General features: G+C 40.4%; 4 protein-coding genes and 1 pseudogene across 6 annotated transcripts in view; 1 reads left to right on the top strand and 4 right to left on the bottom strand.

The window, feature by feature from the left end:
* LOC104758324 overlaps positions 1–7,658 on the top strand; it is a 9,681-nt gene extending 2,023 nt beyond the window's left edge. The window contains exons 3-26 of one of the 3 annotated variants that reach the window (XM_010481159.2): positions 45–314; positions 395–519; positions 622–716; positions 800–1,024; positions 1,319–1,406; positions 1,647–1,698; positions 2,084–2,149; positions 3,113–3,264; positions 3,388–3,458; positions 3,695–3,889; positions 3,987–4,025; positions 4,346–4,453; positions 4,797–4,886; positions 4,982–5,057; positions 5,457–5,553; positions 5,636–5,705; positions 5,788–5,964; positions 6,060–6,182; positions 6,331–6,414; positions 6,511–6,695; positions 6,815–6,953; positions 7,048–7,107; positions 7,188–7,259; positions 7,376–7,658. In XM_010481159.2, coding sequence (XP_010479461.1) covers positions 45–314; positions 395–519; positions 622–716; positions 800–1,024; positions 1,319–1,406; positions 1,647–1,698; positions 2,084–2,149; positions 3,113–3,264; positions 3,388–3,458; positions 3,695–3,889; positions 3,987–4,025; positions 4,346–4,453; positions 4,797–4,886; positions 4,982–5,057; positions 5,457–5,553; positions 5,636–5,705; positions 5,788–5,964; positions 6,060–6,182; positions 6,331–6,414; positions 6,511–6,695; positions 6,815–6,953; positions 7,048–7,107; positions 7,188–7,259; positions 7,376–7,483 — 2,767 coding nt within the window. In that variant the 3' untranslated portion in view covers positions 7,484–7,658. The remainder of the gene's footprint in view (positions 1–44; positions 315–394; positions 520–621; positions 717–799; positions 1,025–1,318; positions 1,407–1,646; positions 1,699–2,083; positions 2,150–3,112; positions 3,265–3,387; positions 3,459–3,694; positions 3,890–3,986; positions 4,026–4,345; positions 4,454–4,796; positions 4,887–4,981; positions 5,058–5,456; positions 5,554–5,635; positions 5,706–5,787; positions 5,965–6,059; positions 6,183–6,330; positions 6,415–6,510; positions 6,696–6,814; positions 6,954–7,047; positions 7,108–7,187; positions 7,260–7,375) is intronic. The other 2 variants (XM_010481160.2, XM_010481162.2) reach the window with 2 other exon arrangements.
* On the bottom strand, positions 13,478–14,215 carry LOC109129963 (uncharacterized mitochondrial protein AtMg00820-like). The gene has a single exon (XM_019239022.1). It carries the CDS (start codon positions 14,213–14,215, stop codon positions 13,478–13,480), a length of 738 nt encoding a protein of 245 aa, XP_019094567.1.
* LOC109129962 lies at positions 15,831–16,271 on the bottom strand. Its single transcript, XM_019239021.1, has one exon. It carries the CDS (start codon positions 16,269–16,271, stop codon positions 15,831–15,833), a length of 441 nt encoding a protein of 146 aa, XP_019094566.1.
* On the bottom strand, positions 16,408–17,496 carry LOC109129961 (F-box protein At4g22280-like). Its single transcript, XM_019239020.1, has 2 exons — positions 17,004–17,496; positions 16,408–16,673 (listed from the first exon to the last, which is right to left on the bottom strand). Exons 1-2 carry the CDS (start codon positions 17,494–17,496, stop codon positions 16,408–16,410), a joined length of 759 nt encoding a protein of 252 aa, XP_019094565.1.
* Positions 19,010–20,219, bottom strand: part of LOC104759037 — a 2,796-nt pseudogene continuing 1,586 nt past the window's right edge.

Genomic DNA, 20,219 nt, shown 5'->3' with positions numbered 1-20,219 from the left:
TGGAACAGCCAACTGCGTCGGTTTTGTTCTGAAGGTGATGGAAGGAATGCTAGTGAGGATAGCCGTTTCCCTTCGAGTAAAGAAAAGACAGGGAATGAGAAAAATGTGTTTGGTGCTGAGCCTTTTGATTCTCACGCTCAGCTTGGAGAACAAGACCAAATTGATTGGCTCAACAATGAGAAGCTTGCTAGTGAAAGCAAAAAGGAGTCACCTTTCCTTAATAAACGAGAACGATTGAAGAATGACTTCTTGCGGAGGATTCAACCTTGGGATACTATACAGCTCTCTTGGGAGTCTTTCCCTTACTACGTCCAGTAATAACCAAAGACTGTCTTTTCCTTGTGGGATTTATCGTGTCACTTTCCTTTTGCTAATATGTTCTGTTTTCATCCAGTGAACACACAAAAGATACTCTGGTGGAATGTGTTAGCTCACATATTAAACAAAAACATATGGCGTCCAGGTATGGTGCTCGTTTAGGTTCTTCAAGTGGGAGAATATTGCTCCAGAGTGTTCCAGGTTTGTTTTTTTTTTTTTTTGACTAGAGAATGCATTGCAGTGTTTTATGATTTATATCAAACTATATAAGTGCTGAGGAAATAAGGTCCAATAATTATACAGGCACTGAGCTCTACCGGGAGAGGTTAGTACGCGCACTTGCCCGAGATACACAAGTTCCCCTGTTGGTTCTTGACAGCAGCGTTCTTGCACCTTACGTGAGATTCTGATGTTTATTTTCTATGACATGCTGCTACCTTTCTTCTTTCTGTCTGTTTCATGATTGTTGGATTCTGATCAGGATTCTGCTGATGACTACAATGAAGAGTCTGAATCAGATGATGACATTGCAGAATCAGATCAGTGCACTTCAGAGTCAGAAGCTGAGGAAGAAACCGATGCAAACAATGATGAGACGAGTAGCAATGAAGCGAAGGTAGAAGGAACTGACGATGAAGAAAGATATTTGGAGATTTCTAAGGAAGTCCTCAAGAAACTTGGAGCTGACATAGAGGATATCGAGAAGGTATGATCTTCTTATGTGGCTTTATAGATCTACCATGATAATTGCATTCCCTTTCCTATGGACAATGTGATTTTTTTGTTACCTTGTCATATAATTTTTCCATTTTCTTATACTATTTATTTTCAATGGACTTTTTATCGGTAAACTACACATGCTTCGAAAAGGAGTCGCTATGCATGCCTTTTGGTTGCTGTTTCATTGATCTACATGATGACTGCTACATCATTCTTTTGTTTCTAATCAATAGAATTTGGAAATGCTGTACATGTCCTTATCTGCTCTACATTGTGGCAGAGAATGTCAGAACAACTATATGGCTCTAGTGAGGTGTCAGAAGCTGCAGTTGATCATTATGATAAAGCCAAGCGGCCTCTTAAGAAAGGTAGCCAACTCTTACCATGTTCACCTTGCTATTTGCATCAAATGATGTCTGTTTAGCTGGTTGGATAGTATTGTATCGAGATGTTCTTTATAATATATCCCATTTTCTCAATGGGCACGGCATGTTTGAATAGCTTTGTATCTAGTTATACTTTTCTTTCTGTTGTATTTCATTACTAGCCTTTAACTTTTTCCCTTTTCCTTTTCATTCCAAATTTTTAATCTTTCCACGTATTTGCAGGAGACCAAGTAAAGTATGTTGGGTCTCCTAAGAAGGACGAAGCAAAGCATAGGTAATTTACTGATTTACTTCTGTGTGGATCTGTTTTCCATTGGCGTTCCCTTTTCATTTTGGACGAAGCAAAGCAAAATTGGCGTTCCATTTTCATTTTCAGTTAATGGTGGCATCCCCGTTTCCTGTATTGATATTATTTTGTCCATGTGCATGGATATAATATATATTTGTATTGATCTATTTTAGTTGTCTAAATACGCATTGAGTGTCTACAATTGGTTATGAACCCTTTCGTAGTCTAGAAGCAAGTCCACGATAGACCTAAATATTTGGAATAAGGCATCAAAGGCTTCATACTGCAATATCTAGGAGTTGAGAAATTTTCGAGAACCTAGAGTTATGATTTCATTCTTATCTTTTGTTGGCTTGTAAATGGATCACAGGGTCGTATTGGGGAGGATTTTTACATCCGATGGTCAAAAGAGTGCCTTTACCGTTATTCCTGGCAGGTGGGTTGGTAAGTCATCTAGCGTGGAAAATTGATAAATGTCTTGTGGTATTTTAAGGTTTTATCTTTTTTTCTTCCAAGGTTTTTTCCTTTTTCATATCGCTTCTACTTCAAGGGGTCGGAAACACCATTAGCTGTCCATAGGGGGAACTGGGTGCAGGAATTGCCTTCTTTTTCCTATTTGAGTTCATAGTCTTGTCTTTTAAAGTTTATCCTTCTTATCTCATAGTCTGGCTTTCCTTAGAATTTTAATATTTTTCTTTTGTTGATTACCTATTTCAATATGACCACGTGCTTTGTTACTTTACCTGTCGAGTTGTGTAAGCTTGTGAAGGGTTGACAACTGGTAGTAGAACCTTTGCACTGAAAAAAGTTTAGGGATTATGAGGGATTTTGAAATATCATCTTGCAAATTCAGGCAATTAAATATCATCTACGTTACATTGGTCTGATATTATTTGTGGCTATGGCTCTTGGTCTGCCTAGTGGTGTTGATAGTAATTTTCTCATCAGCTAACAGTTGATAATTTATGATTGTTCCAAGTAAGTTGGATCTGCCTTTTCAATTCATCGGGGATTTGGGTTTGAATAGTTCAGGCATAGCAGTGGATGTGATGTGAGGCAAACTTCTGTTACAACTCTTGCCTTCTGATGTATTCGTTAGTTCCTCTCTGTATCATATTTCTTTTCTAGAAATGTTTCTTCCTAGATGTGCAACACCATTCACAATTCTCCCAATCAACGTTATCATTTTGCTAATTGATGAATTGAATCTTGTTTGGTTGTGAATATCATCATCACATACCCTTCTTTCATGATATTCGTAATTCTAATGACAGTATGCCATCTACGGTTTTTGTAATTTGAGTTGCCTGAAAGTGGGGAAATTTATTCTGTGCACTCCTTTTGCAACATTTATCGAACTCAGAATTGAAATTTTTAACCAGATTGTTTAAACTTTCAGGCCATTATCTAGTGGACAGCGTGGAGAGGTATATGAGGTGAGTGGGAACCGTGTTGCTGTCATATTTGATTGTGGTGATGATAAAACTACAGAGGGAAGTGAGAAAAAGCCAGCAGAGCAGCCCCAGATGTTACCTATCCACTGGGTTGATGGTATAATTGCTTCTTAATATTCCGATCGTTAATGTGTGATATTTGTGAATCTAGAGAATTGCTTGCTATATATAAAGAGGTTTGATTTAAACGTAGCTAAGCAAAATTTATTTTATTACGCAGTGAAAGACCTCAAGTACGATTTGGATATGCAGGCAGTAGATGGATACATTGCTGTGGATGCTTTGAATGAGGTATATTTTGGAAGTTACACTGGCTATTTTTGTTGGCTTTACTCCCTGTGCTAAATTCAGTTATCAAGGGGTCACTTGCTGAAAACTGTGACCTAGCAGCATAAACATTCAAAACATTAAAGATCATGAATGTTCTTTTATTCCTATATTGTGGATGCCTCTATGTATTTTTATTTATGAAAAGTATATTCTGGATTGTCGTCTACAGTTATACCATTATCTTCCTGTCTTTGTAGGTTTTGCGATCCATCCAACCACTAATAGTCTATTTTCCAGACACTTCGCAGTGGTTGTCTAGAGCTGTGCCTAAAACGAGACGAAAAGAATTTGTAGACAAAGTTCAGGAAATGTTTAATAAACTATCAGGTCCGATTGTTATGATATGTGGGCAGAACAAGATAGAAACAGGCTCAAAAGAAAGAGAGAAACTTGTAAGCCTGTCTTTATAACTCACTCCCTTGTCATTGGTTTTTGTTCAGCCTTTGTTTCCTTTTAGTGATTGAACAAGTTACTTTTTACTGAAAACAGACGATGGTACTCCCAAACTTTAGCCGACTTGCTAAGCTGGTAAGTTAAACATTAAAATAGCCTTTTATTGATATATTTATTCATGGTGCACTTTTTGCATGAATAGCGGAGATTCTTTTTTATCCTCTGTTGTCCCTTGATTAACAAAAGTCTAATGGGGACTTCTAAGTTTTACAACATTTTACTTATATATTTGCAACATGTTTAAGACTGTAAATGTGGATTCACAATGTCATTCTACTTCATATGACTTTTTTGTTTGTGGGTCTGCATTTTAAAATGACATCCCTTGCGCTGTCATGCTCGTCTTGATATTATTAACTCAATAAAAAATTTCTTGTTGCCTTTGTGTGTTGCAGCCTCTTCCCTTGAAGTGCCTAACAGAGGGATTAACTGGAAGGAAAAAATCAGAGGAGAATGAGATATATAAGCTTTTCACTAATGTTATGCACCTACATCCCCCAAAGGTTTGCCTGATGTCTTAGGAAATTTTTTAGTAAATTAACAGTGAACTTTAGATAATGAACGAGGAGGCGTAGATATGTTGTTTTACCTAGGCGAGATAGCATAGACTAGTCTGACTATGTCGCTTTGACAATATCTCTTTCTCAAAGTCTCTTTGGAAGGTACAAGTTCATCTGTGAGTCTGTGACCCATGTATGCTTTTGCAAAGCTCCTTTGCCACGTGCTATCCTATTTTAGCAGAGGATAAGCTACTTCCGTAGTTCCATTAGCTGTCTGTTCAAGTATACATGTTAAGGGTACGAGGCATATATCAACTTGATTCCTTCCTGTAAAATGTTGGTGTAGGAGGAAGATACCCTCAGACTATTCAACAAACAACTAGGAGAAGATAGGAGAATTGTGATATCGCGGAGCAATATAAATGAGTTACTAAAGGTACGTGGATCTAAAATAAAATGCCAATGGGAACACATAGTTGAATGTGCGATATTCTTACTAATAGTTTTATCCCTTAATGTACTCTTTCCCAGGCACTTGAAGAACATGAGTTATTATGCACAGACTTATATCAAGTGAACACCGATGGGGTGATATTGACAAAGCAAAGTGCGTAACTCAGGATGAAAATACTTGGTTTGTTTTGTAGTAATAGTTGCTAATAGAGAATTCAAGCACTTCTTTGTCTGTACTGGTGAATCCTCTCTATCATGTACAGTGGCAGTTCTTCTTATGCCTGAAGGCTAGAATCGGGCTGTTGGATACTAATGCGAAACATTTGAGAATAGGAGCTACCTATGAGCACACCCTTAGATCCTCTATTCTCCCTTTTATTTAATCTTCTAATTAGATTTAGTTGAGATTGGAAACAGTTCTTGTGCTTGACGTTTGATATCTGCTGCTTTTTTTCCGCTGTTGCAACATTTGACTTTTGCCCTTTTTTTCTAGAATTTAAATATCTATATGATGAAGAAGAGACCTCAGAAACTTGTGGCTTTGTTTTTGCAGAAGCAGAAAAGGTTCTTGGCTGGGCCAAAAATCACTATTTAGCTTCTTGTCCTGACCCATTGGTAAAAGGAGGTCGCTTGTCTCTGCCTCGTGAAAGGTACATATGACTGTGGCTATATCTTGTGGATCTGTAATTTTATTTATTTTTAACTTATTACGTTTTATTCCTTTTTTTCAAGCCTTGAAATATCAATTGGGAGGTTAAGAAAATTAGAAGAAAATTCCCTAAAGCCCTCACAAAACTTGAAGGTTACTTTCCTACCTTGGATTATGGTATATGGATTTTGAGTACCTTTGAGTAACAATGATGTTAACAGACAATGTATTGCAGAATCTTGCTAAGGATGAGTATGAAAGAAATTTTGTCTCGGCTGTGGTTGCTCCTGGAGAAATAGGCGTCAAATTTGAAGATATTGGGGCGCTTGAAAACGTGAAAAAAGCATTAAATGAGCTGGTTATTCTCCCCATGAGAAGGCCAGAGCTTTTCTCTCGTGGAAATCTCTTGCGGGTATTGCATTTTGTTTGGGACATATGATTTTTTTTCTAGGTCAGGTACTTCTCTTCATCTTGACTGATAATACTGATGACACGACCTTTTTTCAGCCCTGTAAAGGAATACTGCTTTTCGGTCCTCCTGGAACGGGTAAGACGCTCCTCGCCAAGGCACTTGCAACAGAAGCTGGAGCTAACTTCATTAGCATAACGGGCTCAACACTTACATCAAAGGTAAAATGGACTGTGTCGTATAACAGTGTTTTTTCTTGTCTATTTGTATGCATGTTTCATTTAATAATCAACCTTAACGATTATTCTCTGCGTGGTAACTTATACTCGGATCTGACTCTGTCTTGTCTCTGTTCCTTGTTTGGTATAGTGGTTCGGAGATGCAGAGAAGCTCACTAAGGCTCTCTTTTCCTTTGCCACCAAGCTAGCACCTGTAATTATATTTGTTGATGAGGTGAGAATTTTGTAACTAGGATACATTTTCTTTATTATGTCCGGGATTGATGATGAGTAACTATGTGACTGACCGGGATTTTTGTTTGTTTGATAGATCGACAGTCTTTTAGGTGCTCGTGGTGGCTCGTCCGAGCACGAAGCTACCAGAAGAATGAGAAATGAGTTCATGGCAGCTTGGGACGGGCTCAGGTCAAAAGACAGCCAAAGGATCCTCATTCTCGGTGCCACCAACCGTCCCTTTGATCTTGATGATGCTGTGATTCGTCGTCTACCAAGACGGTAACATCTGATTTGACTTCCATTTCCATTTGTGAAGATTGTAGTTAATATTTTCTCGTAATGTTAATCTGTGAATCCTCGTCTAAGTGAGAGCTTTTTATTTCCTATGGGGATTGTAGGATATATGTCGACTTACCAGATGCCGAAAACAGGTCAAAGATACTGAAAATATTTCTAACTCCAGAAAATCTTGAATCTGGTTTCCAGTTCGACAAACTTGCAAAGGAAACTGAAGGTTATTCTGGTAGTGATCTTAAGGTTGGTATCCGTTTTTATTTATTCCCAGCTTGTGACGGCACTTGTAACTTCTTTCTTTATTCTTATTCATTTCTTTTTGTGGGTACTATTGCAGAATCTATGCATTGCTGCTGCGTACAGGCCTGTTCAAGAACTGTTACAAGAAGAACAAAAGGTCTAGAATCTGCATTAAAATATAGACTGGTTACTTTCGTAGCTGTTTTGCTTGATTCTTTTCCTCGTTTGAATATTTAGGGTGCGAGAGCGGAAGAGTCTCCTGGTCTACGCTCGCTATGTTTGGATGACTTCGTTCAGTCTAAAGCTAAGGTAATTTAGTAGTAAAAAATATATATACTTATTGCGTTTTTTGCCTTTTGCATTATCGGTGATTTATATAAACCACAAAGATATGATTATATTGTATGGGTGATGTGATTTTGCAGGTGAGCCCATCTGTGGCCTACGACGCGACAACAATGAACGAGCTGAGAAAATGGAACTCACAATATGGTGAAGGAGGGAGCAGGACTAAGTCTCCGTTTGGTTTTTGAAGAAAAATGTTAGTTTTGGTAGATCACAGTGTTTCCATCTGTCTTTTATCATATTGTAACCATCTGTTTTTTTACAATAGTTTACTTCTCTTATTATTTTTCTAATAGTTTCCAACTTTCCCGACTATTGTACTACGTTTTCACGATGAATCTGATTCTAGTGGTTGGAGACTTTGATCATGTAGCACCAATCCGCCGGCTTGTTGTTCTAGCGAGAACCATTCCCACCTTCCACCGGTTTGTTATTAGAACCCTATCCACTTTCCATCAGTTTGCTTCGTCACCGGTGAGAAACCTTCCCACCTTCCACCGGTTTGCTTCGTCACTGATGAGACCCATCATGAGACCCATCACTGATGATAAAAAAAAGTTTTCTTTCAAATGGTGATTGGTTTATTAGCATATTCTAATCCATTTACCATCATCTGTCACATGTTAACTAAGTGTATGGCTACAAAGTTATTTGTTCACAGAATTAGAAACAACACAAAATTTTCTTTTTCTATAGCACATTGCAATTTTGGCCTGACAGAAGTTGAAAATTTTGCTCTTATCCGTCAAAGTCAATTTGGGTATAAGTACATTTTTTAAAAATGTACACGGATATGTCTTTCGATTCAAGTTGTTCAGTTAAGATGAACTAGTTAAGATGAATTAGTTGTAAATAGAGCAATAGTATAACCAAATATGCATACAACCGGATTATGTTCCAACATATTTAACTATTAAAAACTAGGAGGGAACAAATCATGCATTACTTAGTTTTCTCACAAAACTTGATCTTGATATTGCACTTGGACGACCTAGGAACCCTTAGCAGATCTTTGGTGATTCGATCCTTTTCCTTGTCTTTTATTGCACAAGCACAGACTTTGACGTGCTCAAGGCTTGACAGTTTCTCTAGGAAATGTTTCATTTTCTCTAGCTCCGCAATTGTTCCTATATATACTCAGTTATCTTCAATAGTTTCACAGGACATGATCCATATTCTCCTTCGAATTTAAAAAGGGCAATGGACCCTGCAGGGCTGGTGTAAAAATCCTAAAAATTGTTATAGTCCCAGTTCAATTTTTGAAAAATAGGCTTTAATTACATATAAAATGTTTTTGAAATTTTGTTTGGACCTTAAAATACATGTAAATTTAAAATTGTCCCAGTGCAAATGCACTTGTTGCACATGTGTATCACCGGCCCTGGGACCCTGAAACAAGAGGAAAGATTAGAGATTTGAGTTCGTCCAATAAAACATTCGGGTCTCTCGGTTATACCTTGATGATGAGAGTATGTAGATTTGGAGTTTTTCTTACAAATATTGGCAAATATTTCCAATGGTAGCTATAAAAATGAGTTGTAATAGTTAAACGAATCAGGTTGCTGAACACTGGGATTGTTTCACGGAAATGATAGAGCATCTGATCAAACAAAATTAAAATAAAAAAAATCAACTAGTCAATAGTCATCAAACAATTGCATTCTTCGGATCCAAAAACCTCAAGAAACGTTTTCATAGGTCACAAGATTTAGATTTTAGGTTCAAAGATAAGGATTTTGCAATAATGTGTGTGTACATGGAGAAAAAAAAAGAAGATAATTCTTTACCTCTGAAGTACAAATAGATGATATCTCCAAGACCTCAACATTTCTTAACCCCTTAATCAGATTTGTTGGATTGCTAATATCAAAACGAGGACGATAAAGATCAAGCTTAGCTTTGACGAGGGATTCAAGATTTACAATCGGATACTCTCTTCGAACTACATCAGTGTATTCTAAGTAGGCAAGACTCGGAGTATCGAAACTCATGACCGAATTATTAAACCTTATACTCTTAATAGTAAGTTCCTAAAGGGTTGAAGAAGACATGGTGCGACACCATTCACCGTTATGCCAGCTCCCATCAAGAATGGTTAACTCCTCAAGCACAGGGCAACCAGTAAGAAGTGTAGACAATATGTGTTGTGTATTACTCATAGAGTTTGTACAGACATATATACAAGACTGCTAGAGGAGGATACTCTAGGTTAATTACAGAACATTCCTAAAGCTATTCAATCAAATATTGTGTCTTGATTGCATATCTCAATCATATCTTGCATATCTCTGTCATATCACTAACACGCCATGTAATGACCCTCACGAAGAGTAAAAATCTAAATTAAAATTTTGGAGAAAAAGACTCGAAAAGGACTCAGCCAGAAGGAGAAAAGAAAAATAAGAAGAATTGCCGAAGGGAAGACCGACGAAAAATCAACAAGTCGGGAGATAGCCGGTGATTGGTGGTCAAGAGGCTAAGTCGAAAAGAAACCCGAAGAAGAAGAAGGTTCGAGCCAAAAACCACAAAATGGCCAAAATGCGGTACAGACGCATAGGACGTACCTGGACGGAGACGAACCAGACGAACGAGGATGGCCAAAGACGTTACGGACGCATCGAACGAGCATGGCCGAAGACGGACCAAAGCGTATCGAGAAGTACCGAGACGCACCGAGGATTATCTAGAAGTGCCGAGACGCACCGAGGATTACCAAGAAGTGTCGAGACGCACCGAGAAGTACCAAAGCGTATCAAGAAGTACCGAGACGCACCAAAGATTACCGAGAAGTGCCAAGACGCACCGAGAAGTACCGAGACGCACCGAGGATTACCGAGAAGTGCCGAGACGCAACAAGATGTACCGAGACGCATCGAGGAGTGCCGAGGTGTACCGAGAGTGCCGAGAAACTTGCGGTACAGCCGAGAAACTTGCGGTACTGCCGAGGATTTGCGGTACTGCCGAGAGACTACGGACGAGACCGGGAAACCATCGGATGTAGCGGACGAGACCGAGAAATGCCGGATGCAGCCGATGATCGACGGACGCAACACCGAGGAGCCGACATCGTTCCAGATTTTGCGGTGTTTGTTGGCGGCGCAAAGAGGAGAGAATATTTTTATTCTCTTGAATCACCCAATCAATTTTCATGCAACCTTAAAAGTGTGATCATTGTGTTGTTGAATCTTAAGGAGAAGGACACAATCATTGTGTTTTTGAGGAGTTGGACAATAGAAGATTAGAAGGTGGAAAGTGAAGGAGTCAAGGAAGATTCATCTTCTACAAATCGCCCAATACCATTACATGCAAGGAGGAAGAGATATTCTCTTGATCTTGAATAGCTTGCTCACCAAGTTGCCAAAGGAGTGGGAGAGAAGCTAGCAGCGTTTTCGACATGCATAGGCGAGAGGAACCGCCCAAAAACCTCTATAAAAGGAGAAGTTCACTTCTTATTTGTGACATTCTCTCAAACAGAAAAGAAAGCTCAAACTCTCTAAGTAGTTGCTCTTCCAAGTTGACGAGAGAAAGAGAGAGAGAGAGAGACGGAGTTGAGACGCTGATCGAAGACGAGGCGAGACATTGTTCGAAACAAAGGAGGACGCTGTTCGTGGATGCTGTAGGACGCAGCTCAAAGACGAAGTAGGCGCGAGGAGGAGTTGTCTGATCCGTGGTGCCGTGAAGCTCAAGACATAGATCTGCCGAATCACTGTGAGTTCTGTGGTAGTTTTGTGTGGGGTACCGCATGGATCCTATGGACCATGTGCGTACCTATTGCTTGCTGCATTTAGTCTAGGTTCATGATAGAACTAGGTAGATGTTGCATGCTTAATATGGTAGGATTTATGCTAGAATTCATGCTAAAACACATAGAATTATGCTAGGAATCACCATGCATGTGAGAATTGAATAGAATTGAACCGCATATCTTCATGATGAATTTGATGCATTAATTTTAGCAATTTGGACTTACTTAAAATTTGGACTAGGGAATTGCATGTTAGAGAGAACTGATAGATTTTTTAATCGCAATAAATTTCTTGCTTAAAAATTGGTAGATCGGTTGCATGTATATAGAACAATTTAGGTTGCTTGAATTTCTATTCCTGTTGCTTGTGATTGTTGCTTGATTATCTTGCTTGATTTTCTTGCTTGCTTGCTTGATTTTCGTTGCTTGAATTGCATGTAGTTTAGTACTAGATTCTTAGAGTTATTTTCCACTAACCCTTCAAATTTGTAGTACGCGTCTTAGCTAGTCTCTTGAATTATATTAGTTATTCTTCTCGAGTCGTAGCTAGGATAGAGTAGTCGATCTTCTGTTCCAAGTGAAGTTTAGTTGTCTCGCGAGAGTTGTCAACGACCACTCGCGCGGGACAAAGTCATGTCTAGCTCGCTACTAGAATGACCGCTACAATACATTGTAGCTTATCGGGGCTCATGCTGGTTACCTGTGTGGTTTCAGCATGGGAAGGTTTGGAACAGAACATATTATCGAGGGCCCTTAGGTGAAAGAGTCTAGGATAGTCGAGATTACCTTGATTTTATTCTAGTCGTCTTAGTTGGTTGAATAGGTGAAAGAGTCTAGGATAGTCGAGATTACCTTGTTTCTATTCTAGTCGTCTTAGGTTGTCGAGTAGGAGTAGAGCGTCTAAGTTAATCGAGTCGAGTCTTTATTGAACTAACCCCTCGCTTACTTGTTGTTTGCTTCCGCTAATGTTTCCGTTGCGTTTGCTTTGATTGATTTGCTTGCTTGTTTCCTTGCTTGTTGGGGTAGTTGGGATGGGGAAAAGTAGAATGCATATCTAGGTTGAGGTACCCAGGCTCACTGAGTAATATTAGATTACTCATGATAATATTTTGTCTCGCAGGTACCGGATAGGGCTGGAGCAAACTTAGGGTACCGGATAGGGCTTGTTTTCATGTGTTTTTTTGTAAAAATCCTATATTTTCAAAGATGTATTCTATGAAGTATCCGACTATTTACGTGTATTGCTTGATAAACTATTTTCAATGTAATAACTATTAAGTAATATAATCGGTTTTCAAGGAAACATGGCAAGTTGCATCTGATACATTAGCCTTGTTCAGGCCAACACAACGCGACAGGGCCAAGAGGGTTGCAAAGCCTAAGCGAACCTCGGCCGCGGGCGGAGACGCATCTAGGAGGACTGGTCGGGAAACTGCAGCTTCCGTCCCTCGGCCGGACCACCAGGGTGCGATCTCCCACACGTAGCATTCCATAGGCTGTCTGTGTCCTCGTCCGAGGCATAGAGCAGTTCGGGGGCGTCACGCGCCCCCTCAAGATGGAGGGGCTTGTGACACTCCAATCTTGTGTCTGAGCTCAAGGAACCGAGCACGAGAAAGTGGTTTGGTGAGAACATCAGCTAGTTGGTTTCGAGTGTTCCCGTGTGAGACCCGTAAAGCCACACTCTATACTTGTCCATGGACAAAATGATAGTCTATGGAAATATGCTTCATCCTGGAGTGGAAAACAGGATTGGCACAGAGAAATGTGGCTCTGACATTGTCACAGTAAACCACCGGTGGTGAGGAGAGGCATATCCCAAGTTCTGTTATAGGTTGCAGACCCAGTTAAGCTCCGCGGAAGTGTTGGCGACTGCACAATATTCTGCCTCTGTGGATGATCTGGCCACACCTTTTTGTTTCTTTGACGTCTAAGATATCGGGTGGTGGCCAAGATACACAACATACACATTTGTTGAAACGTAGTCATCAGAGTCTCCGGCCCAGTCAGCATCAGAGTAGGCGTGAAGAACCAGTTTGTTTGTTGCGGAGAAGAAGATGCCATGTGTTAGCGTGCCAGCCAAGTATCTGAGAATTCGCTTAGCAGCTTGTCAGTGATCCTCCGTTGGTTTGTGCATGAACTGAGAGAGACGGTTGACGACATATGCAATGTCTAAGCGAGTGAAAGCAAGGTATTGCAGGCCTCCTATGAGTTGTCGGTACTTGGTTGGATCGGGTATGGGAGAGCCGGTTGTTAGTGTCAGCTTCGGAGAGGAGGCCATCAGTGTCAACACTGGTTTGGCATTTGTCATGTTATATCGATGTAGAAGATCAAGGATATACTTGCGCTGACAAAGGTGGAGCCCGTCTGACGTTCAACGAGCCTCAATGCCAAGAAAATTAAATAGTTCAAATCCTCTGCATCCTTCACGAAAAAACGTTCAGCTAATAGGATGAAGGATCTTCGTTATGCCTGTTTCGCTGCTTCCTATGACAAGAATGTCATCAATATAGACAAGAAGATTGATAAATTCATTGCCTACTTGGAGCACAAAGAGAGATGTGTCAGACAGTGAGTTCCAGAAGCCGAGACTGAGAAGGAAGGTGCAAAGTTTGGTGTACCACGCACATGGTGCTTGTTTGAGTCCGTAGATGGCTTTCCGAAGACGACGTACATGGTCAGGCTTATCAGTGTCAACAAAGCCGGGTGGTTGCTCCATGTAGACCTTTTCCGTGAGTGTTCCTTGTAAGAAGGCATTATTGACGTCGAGTTGTTGAATAGGCCATAATCTTGTGACAGCAACACCGAGGACTAACCGTTTTATTGTGGACTTGATTACAAGACTGAATGTGTCTGTGTAGTCTTGACCATATTGCTGATTAAACCCTTTAGCAACGAGACGTGCTTTACATCTGTGATGAGAATCGTCAGAGTTAAATTTATTTTTAAAAAGCCACTTACAACCAACGACATTGAAGTGAGGTTGACGAGGGACGAGCTTCATGGTTTGATTGCGGGCAAAGGCATCAATCTCAACTGACAAAGCACCACGCCACTTCTTATCCTCTAGAGCTTGTTTAACCGTTTGAGGTCCAGCTGGTATACTTCGTGAAAGCGCAGCAGCATAATTATATTTGGGATTTGGTTTGGAGATGTTGTTCCTCCGTCGAGTGAGCATCGGATGTTGAGTAACCGACGGTAGATTAGCAGCCGGAATTGGAGCCTGTGGTGGTGTTGAGGTCACGGAGGAGAAAGACGGAGTGGAGGAGTGATCCGCTTGTGATGTTGGGCTTGTAGAAGGTCCGAGGATGGGCCTGATGATGAATTTGAAATAGAGGACGTGGCCTCTGTAGTCGAGGCATGAGACGAATCTACAGCAGAAGTCGGTGTTGAATCCGGCGTGGGTAGGTGAGAATCAGAGTTTGCGGGTCCCGGTGACGGCGACTGTACGAGTGGCGAGGGAGGTGGTGTTTCTGGGTGTGGTGGTAATGGTCGGGGAAGTGGTATGGTGGTGATTGGAGGTGATTGGAGCAGAGAGGATGTGTCGGGGAGGAGAGCAGGTGGATTAGAGCGATGGAATGGGAAGGTATGTTCATCGAGCTTGACATGGCGTGTGACATAGATTCGATTTGAGCTGGGTTGTAGACACAGGTAAGCGCTTTGAGATTGAGAGTAACCGATGAACACACACGGGGTTGAGCGATCTTCAAGTTTTTGATTGTTGTATGGTCGCAGCCATGGGAAACAAAGGCAGCCATAGACACGTAGCTTGGAGTAATTAGGTGAGGTACCAAACAACAGTTTGAATGGCGATTCCATGTTGAGAACAGGTGTAGGGAGGCGGTTTATAAGATAGACGGCGGTGGGAAATGCATAAGACCAGTAGGTTTTCGGCATACCAGCAAGAGTGAGGAGGGTGAGACCGGTTTCTACGATGTGGCGGTGTTTGCGTTCTGAGATCCCGTTGTGTTCCGGTGTATGTGGTGGGGAGGTGAGATGGGAGATTCCTGTGTCTCCGAGGAATGATCGTAGAGCGATGAACTCACCGCCATTGTCAGAGTATAGTGTCCAAGTGTAGCGTGTGTAGTGGTCAACAAGGACTAGGTAGTACTTGTAATTGTCAACTGATAGAATAGGAGAACTCCACAGGTCGGTAAAGATGTATTCAAGGGGTCGGGAAGAGGTTATGGATGTTTGGGAGAATGGTAATTTGTGAGTTTTATTAATAGCACAATCTGAGCAAAGAGTAGATTGAGGAACAGATTGAGTACAAGGTAAAGAAAAACTAGAAATAATTTTGTTGATAATAGAAGAGGAGGGATGACCGAGGCGATGGTGCCAATCGGTCATGGTTATTTTGGAGTGGTAGAAGCAAAGAATGCTTGAAGGGTAGTTGGGGAGATAGGCCACTCATACAGCTCATCCTTGGTATTGCCTTGGAGCAACGGGACCCCCGAGCTGAGATCCTTCACCTGAAAGTACGGAGGAAAGAATTCAACAGAAACTTTGTTAGCATTGCAGAGTCTGTAAACGGAGATGAGATTTTTGCGTATATTGGGCACACATAAGACTCTTGTGAGAGTTAAAGGACGAGAAGAAGAAGGTAAAAAGAGAGAGCCAATGTGTGTAATTGAAATACCGGAACCATCACCAAGAAGAACCGAGTCATCCCCTTGATATGGTTGATGCATTGCCAAGTTGACAAAGTCACTGGTCATATGGTGCGTAGCACCACTGTCCATCAACCACTGAGTGGAGTTGTTGGATGGCACAACGGCCATGTTTGCTCTCGGCTACCAAGGGTGAAATGGAGTTGGAAGCAGACCATTGGTGGAGACCTGGTGGTGTTGCTGAAGGAAAGTGCACCGTTTGGCACTGTGTCCAAAGGCTCCACAGAGTTGACAGCGACCCTGGTATCCTTTCGAGATGCGGTTGTGATGACGTTGTGACTGAGTGTGGTGTTTGTTGTTGTTCCATTGTTGGTTGCGGGGATTCGGCTTGCCTTGATACGAACGAGAGCGAGCAGCAGCGACATTTGCTGTGATTGGAGCAGCACTGGTGAGGGACTTGGAAATGGATAGCAATTTTGCTTCTTTGTTCAGTAGCTTCTCATGGACCTCGGTGATGGTGGGTGGGGTGTCATGGCCCTCCATTTGTTCAACGATGGACTTGTATTCCTCAGGGAGACCATCAAGAAGGAACTCGATCTGTGCCTCATGTTTGTAAGTAGACATCGATCGATTTATCACCTTTGGTGTAGTGTTTCAGTTGAATGCGGAGTTGTTGAACGTGTCTCCTGATCGGATTGGCATATGTTGCAGTGATTTTCTTCCACATCTAAGCCGCATAAGCGGTTTTGGAGACAACATACTAGATTGAGGGAGAGAGAGTGCCGAGGAGGGCACCGTAGATGAACTTGTCCTGGCAATGCCACTTTGCATAAGCTGGATTTGGTGTGGATTGTTCGTTGACGATGGTGGTCGGATCTGGGGGAATAGAGGTTCCATCGAGAAAACCAGCTAGATCATAACCATCAAGTAGTGAGTGTACTTGAAGGCTCCATGTCATGTAGTTGTCAGATGTGAGTTTGGTGATATTCACCATGTTGATGTGGAGTAGGGCAGAGGTTGAGTCAACTGTTTCAGCAGCCATAGTAGAGAGAGGGAGGAAAGCAAAAGAAAGAGGAAGAGAGATCGAAAGAAAGAAGAGGAGAGATCGGGAGAAAAAAAATGTATCGATTAAGCTCTTGATACCATGTAGACAATATGTGTTGTTTATTATTCATAGAGTTTGTACAGACATATATATATATAAGACTGCTAGAGGAGGATACTCTAGGTTAATCTAATTACAGAACATTCCTAAAGCTATTCAATCAAATATTGTGTCTTGATTGCATATCTCAATCATATCTTGCATATCTCTGTCATATCACTAACAAGAAGCTCTTCCATAGAAAAAAATACTATGAAAGTAAACCGTATCAAGATAGAGAGTCTTAAGTGATGGAAGATAAACAACCTCAGGACTCATAGCAGAAAATAATTTTCCTAGTTTCAGCTCAACCATTGTCTTGCTAGTGAAGATCTCAAGAGGAACTAAAATCACTTCTCCAGAAGTGATTATGTCTATATTAATACCTAAGACACCACGGTTAAGTGCCCGTTTCATCCATCGGGTGACATGATCCGAGACTTCCAAGTTAATAATACTCTTACGACATTTTATTGAGATTTTCCTTAAGGGAAAGTTTCCAGACACTACCAATAATCTATCGATAAGATCAATGAAACTTTGTCCACTACCAACTTCACAATCATCAAAGTGAAACTTCGGTGTGAAGGCAAACAGATTACGCCATCGCTTTGAGAGGATAGACGTTAGAGCAGACTCTTTGATCCGAAGGAAAGATAGTATGTGGCATATAATGTCATCTGATAGACCGTTGATCCTATCCATTTTTTTTACGAAACCCTAAACCCAAAATCCTTATAAACCTTTAATCTGAATTATAGAGCTTTCAGTGACTAGCTAGATCACGAGCATCAACCACCAATGTAGATAACCACCATGGTTGTCTCTAGCTAACTTCAAAGATAGAAATTCTATTCGGAAACCTAAACCATAAAACAGGAAGTATTGAAGAGTAAATGTAAGTTACTTGCGTCAAACGTTAAGGTAGAGGATGATTCACACTTCCTAGAAAAGTGTATATTTGACCATATGAGAGGGTTCAAACGGCTCGGAAGGTGAGTTATCACAACTTGTGGCTCATAGGGTTCTAAAAAGGTATCCAATGTGAGATTTAAACTCTCTGTTCTTTTTATAATCGATTTCTTTGTTCTTTTGAGGTTAATCCTCTATATATTAATAGAGAAACACAATTTTGAAAAAGCTGATGTGTCGCTGCTAGAGAGCTCGGGACATATTTAGCTATTTAACCTCATTTCTATTTATTATTTACAACTATATGTCATTGTGTTTTTGAAATTAAAAAACAAATGTGTTATTCTTAAAAGTTTTGTCACATCGCTTTATTAATATTAATTAAGTTTAAATTTTAAATATATTTTATATATTAGAAAAAATGATTTATTGAAATACATGTGTAACCCATGCGGATCTCACAAATTCAAGCGGGACGGATGCAAAGACATTTTGCGGCTCAAAATATTTAAACCTGTTGCGGGATGGCTTAGCGGACGGGTTTGACCGGGTTAAGAATTTTATTTAAGTTATCCGGTTCACGTAATTTTAGTTTTTTGCGATTTTTGTCTGATTTGATAGTTCAAGATTTTGATAAAAATCTAACGATCACTAATTTGGTTCACATTTTATCCAGATCCGCCATCATGTGGTGAAACATTTACTATTTTAAACTTTCATAAACTTGATGAATTCAAACCAATATAAGTTTAAATGTTATACTAAATAAGTATATTTACAAATATAATAACTCAAACAAAAATTTCATTCCGTGCAACCGCATTATTACCTAGTTAAGGTTAAAAAAAAAAATTAAGGTTATAAACGTAACTTTATCATTTGGAAAGTGCTAATATTTGCCAAACATTATAACTAGGCAATCGTCTATGGCGTAATTGTATTTGTTGCCGATAAGTTCGAGTCCGTCGGGCAATCTTGAACCGAAATAACAAGACCTACTCGAACAGATCGGCAACAAATACAATTATACAAGCATTATCGGATATTGGTTCTCGAACCGAACAGTTGACCGATAAATAATTCTTCTTCTAACTTCTTTTTCTTTCTAATTATACAAGTATCTCTTTTTCTTGGTCATTGTTGTTTTACGTTTCCTTTTATATATAGATCTCTTTCTGCTATTCAAAACATAACATTATCATTTGCCGATACAACATTTTAGATTCTTTAAGCAACACACCTTCGCATATTATATTATTCAATTAAACATATCCATGTTCATTTTGTGCTTATTGAGAGGAACAATATAAAAAGTTCGTAAAGAGACACTCTCTTGCTTTGTTTCTTCAACTCCACAACGCAGAACAATCGGTGGGCTTAAAAGAAACCAGCAGTGACGAAGAATCATAACTCACCCAAAAATTATTCTGTGCCCTATTCCCAAAGATAGCTTCTTGTGTCGCACTACCACATAAAATAGCCAAACAAAACAGTCCTCCTCCCTCCGATTCCACATACATATTGTACTTTTCCAAGACAAGATCCGCACCGCCAGAAAAATGCATTGTGATCACCGGGAATATCTCTATGGTGTCCGAATTGTAGCACAACCTGCCGCTCGTGTCAACTACTTGATCCGCTTTCACAACTTTTTCCACTGCCTCTCTTACAAGGTTACAGTAGCTCTCAGGCAAAAACGTGTAAGTGGTTCCAGAGTCTATCACCATGTTCCCTTCCAACGCATGAAACGGTGTCCCCAATGTTTCAATGCGGGTGTCCCCAACGCTGACCGCGTCTAGGTTTAGGTAATAGAAACGTTTTGCTGTGGTCACAAACATAGTGGTTGATACAACACCATCTCCTCCAAATAGCATTCCCTCCAAAGTTGATCTTACTAGTTCCTTTACCAGAGAAACAGTAAGAGATGAAACCTGGGTACTCCCCTCCCATCTGAGTGACGAGCGATAAAGGTCCCCAGTCTAGACCAACAATGCCCGAAGAACTCGGTCTTTTAATCCCTGAGCTATTGTGGCTACAACCAATAATGGTTTGAGGCATCACAAAGGGTTCCCCTGAAGTTGAATGGATCGTGACTGTCTCGGTTGCTAAGGTTCCCTTGGTATAGCTTCCGTCTAAGTAGACAAGATCGTAAGGGCAAGAGTGGTCATGGGTGTTGCATATTTTCTCTTTGAAGGTTGAGGATTTCGAAGGGTCGAATATGGGAGCGTATTGGTCGTAACAGTTAGTACAAGGCAAACATTGTGTCCATACGAGTTCGCTTCCTGTGTCTAAGACAGCTTCGATCTCGAAAGGAGGAGTACCTATCTGTAGTTTCATTAGATACTCGAATTCATCAAAGACGGTGTTAGCGTAAGGTGATCCGAGCTGAGTATCAGAGCTGACTCGAGAAGAAGATGCATTGGAGCGACGCTGGATCAAGTCGATGGTGAAGCCGTGAGGTGATGAGGCTGTGGTGGTAAAGATAAAACATATTATTATGATTTGAAGAAAGAGAG

The sequence above is a fragment of the Camelina sativa genome, chromosome 17, assembly GCF_000633955.1.
Source record: "Camelina sativa cultivar DH55 chromosome 17, Cs, whole genome shotgun sequence".
NCBI lineage: Eukaryota > Viridiplantae > Streptophyta > Magnoliopsida > Brassicales > Brassicaceae > Camelina > Camelina sativa.
Note: the sequence above shows the minus strand (reverse complement) of the source record. Positions and strands in the feature narration are given on the sequence as shown.

Bases quoted from the DNA above. Each gene is read 5' to 3' on its own strand.
- LOC109129963 (XM_019239022.1), bottom strand. From the start codon at position 14,215: ATGCTCACTCGACGGAGGAACAACATCTCCAAACCAAATCCCAAATAT.
- LOC109129962 (XM_019239021.1), bottom strand. From the start codon at position 16,271: ATGTCTACTTACAAACATGAGGCACAGATCGAGTTCCTTCTTGATGGT.
- LOC109129961 (XM_019239020.1), bottom strand. From the start codon at position 17,496: ATGGATAGGATCAACGGTCTATCAGATGACATTATATGCCACATACTA. The intron at 16,674-17,003 runs GTATTTTTTTCT...CTGCTGAAACAG, and splicing joins TGATACGGTTTACTTTCATA to TTGACTCAACCTCTGCCCTA.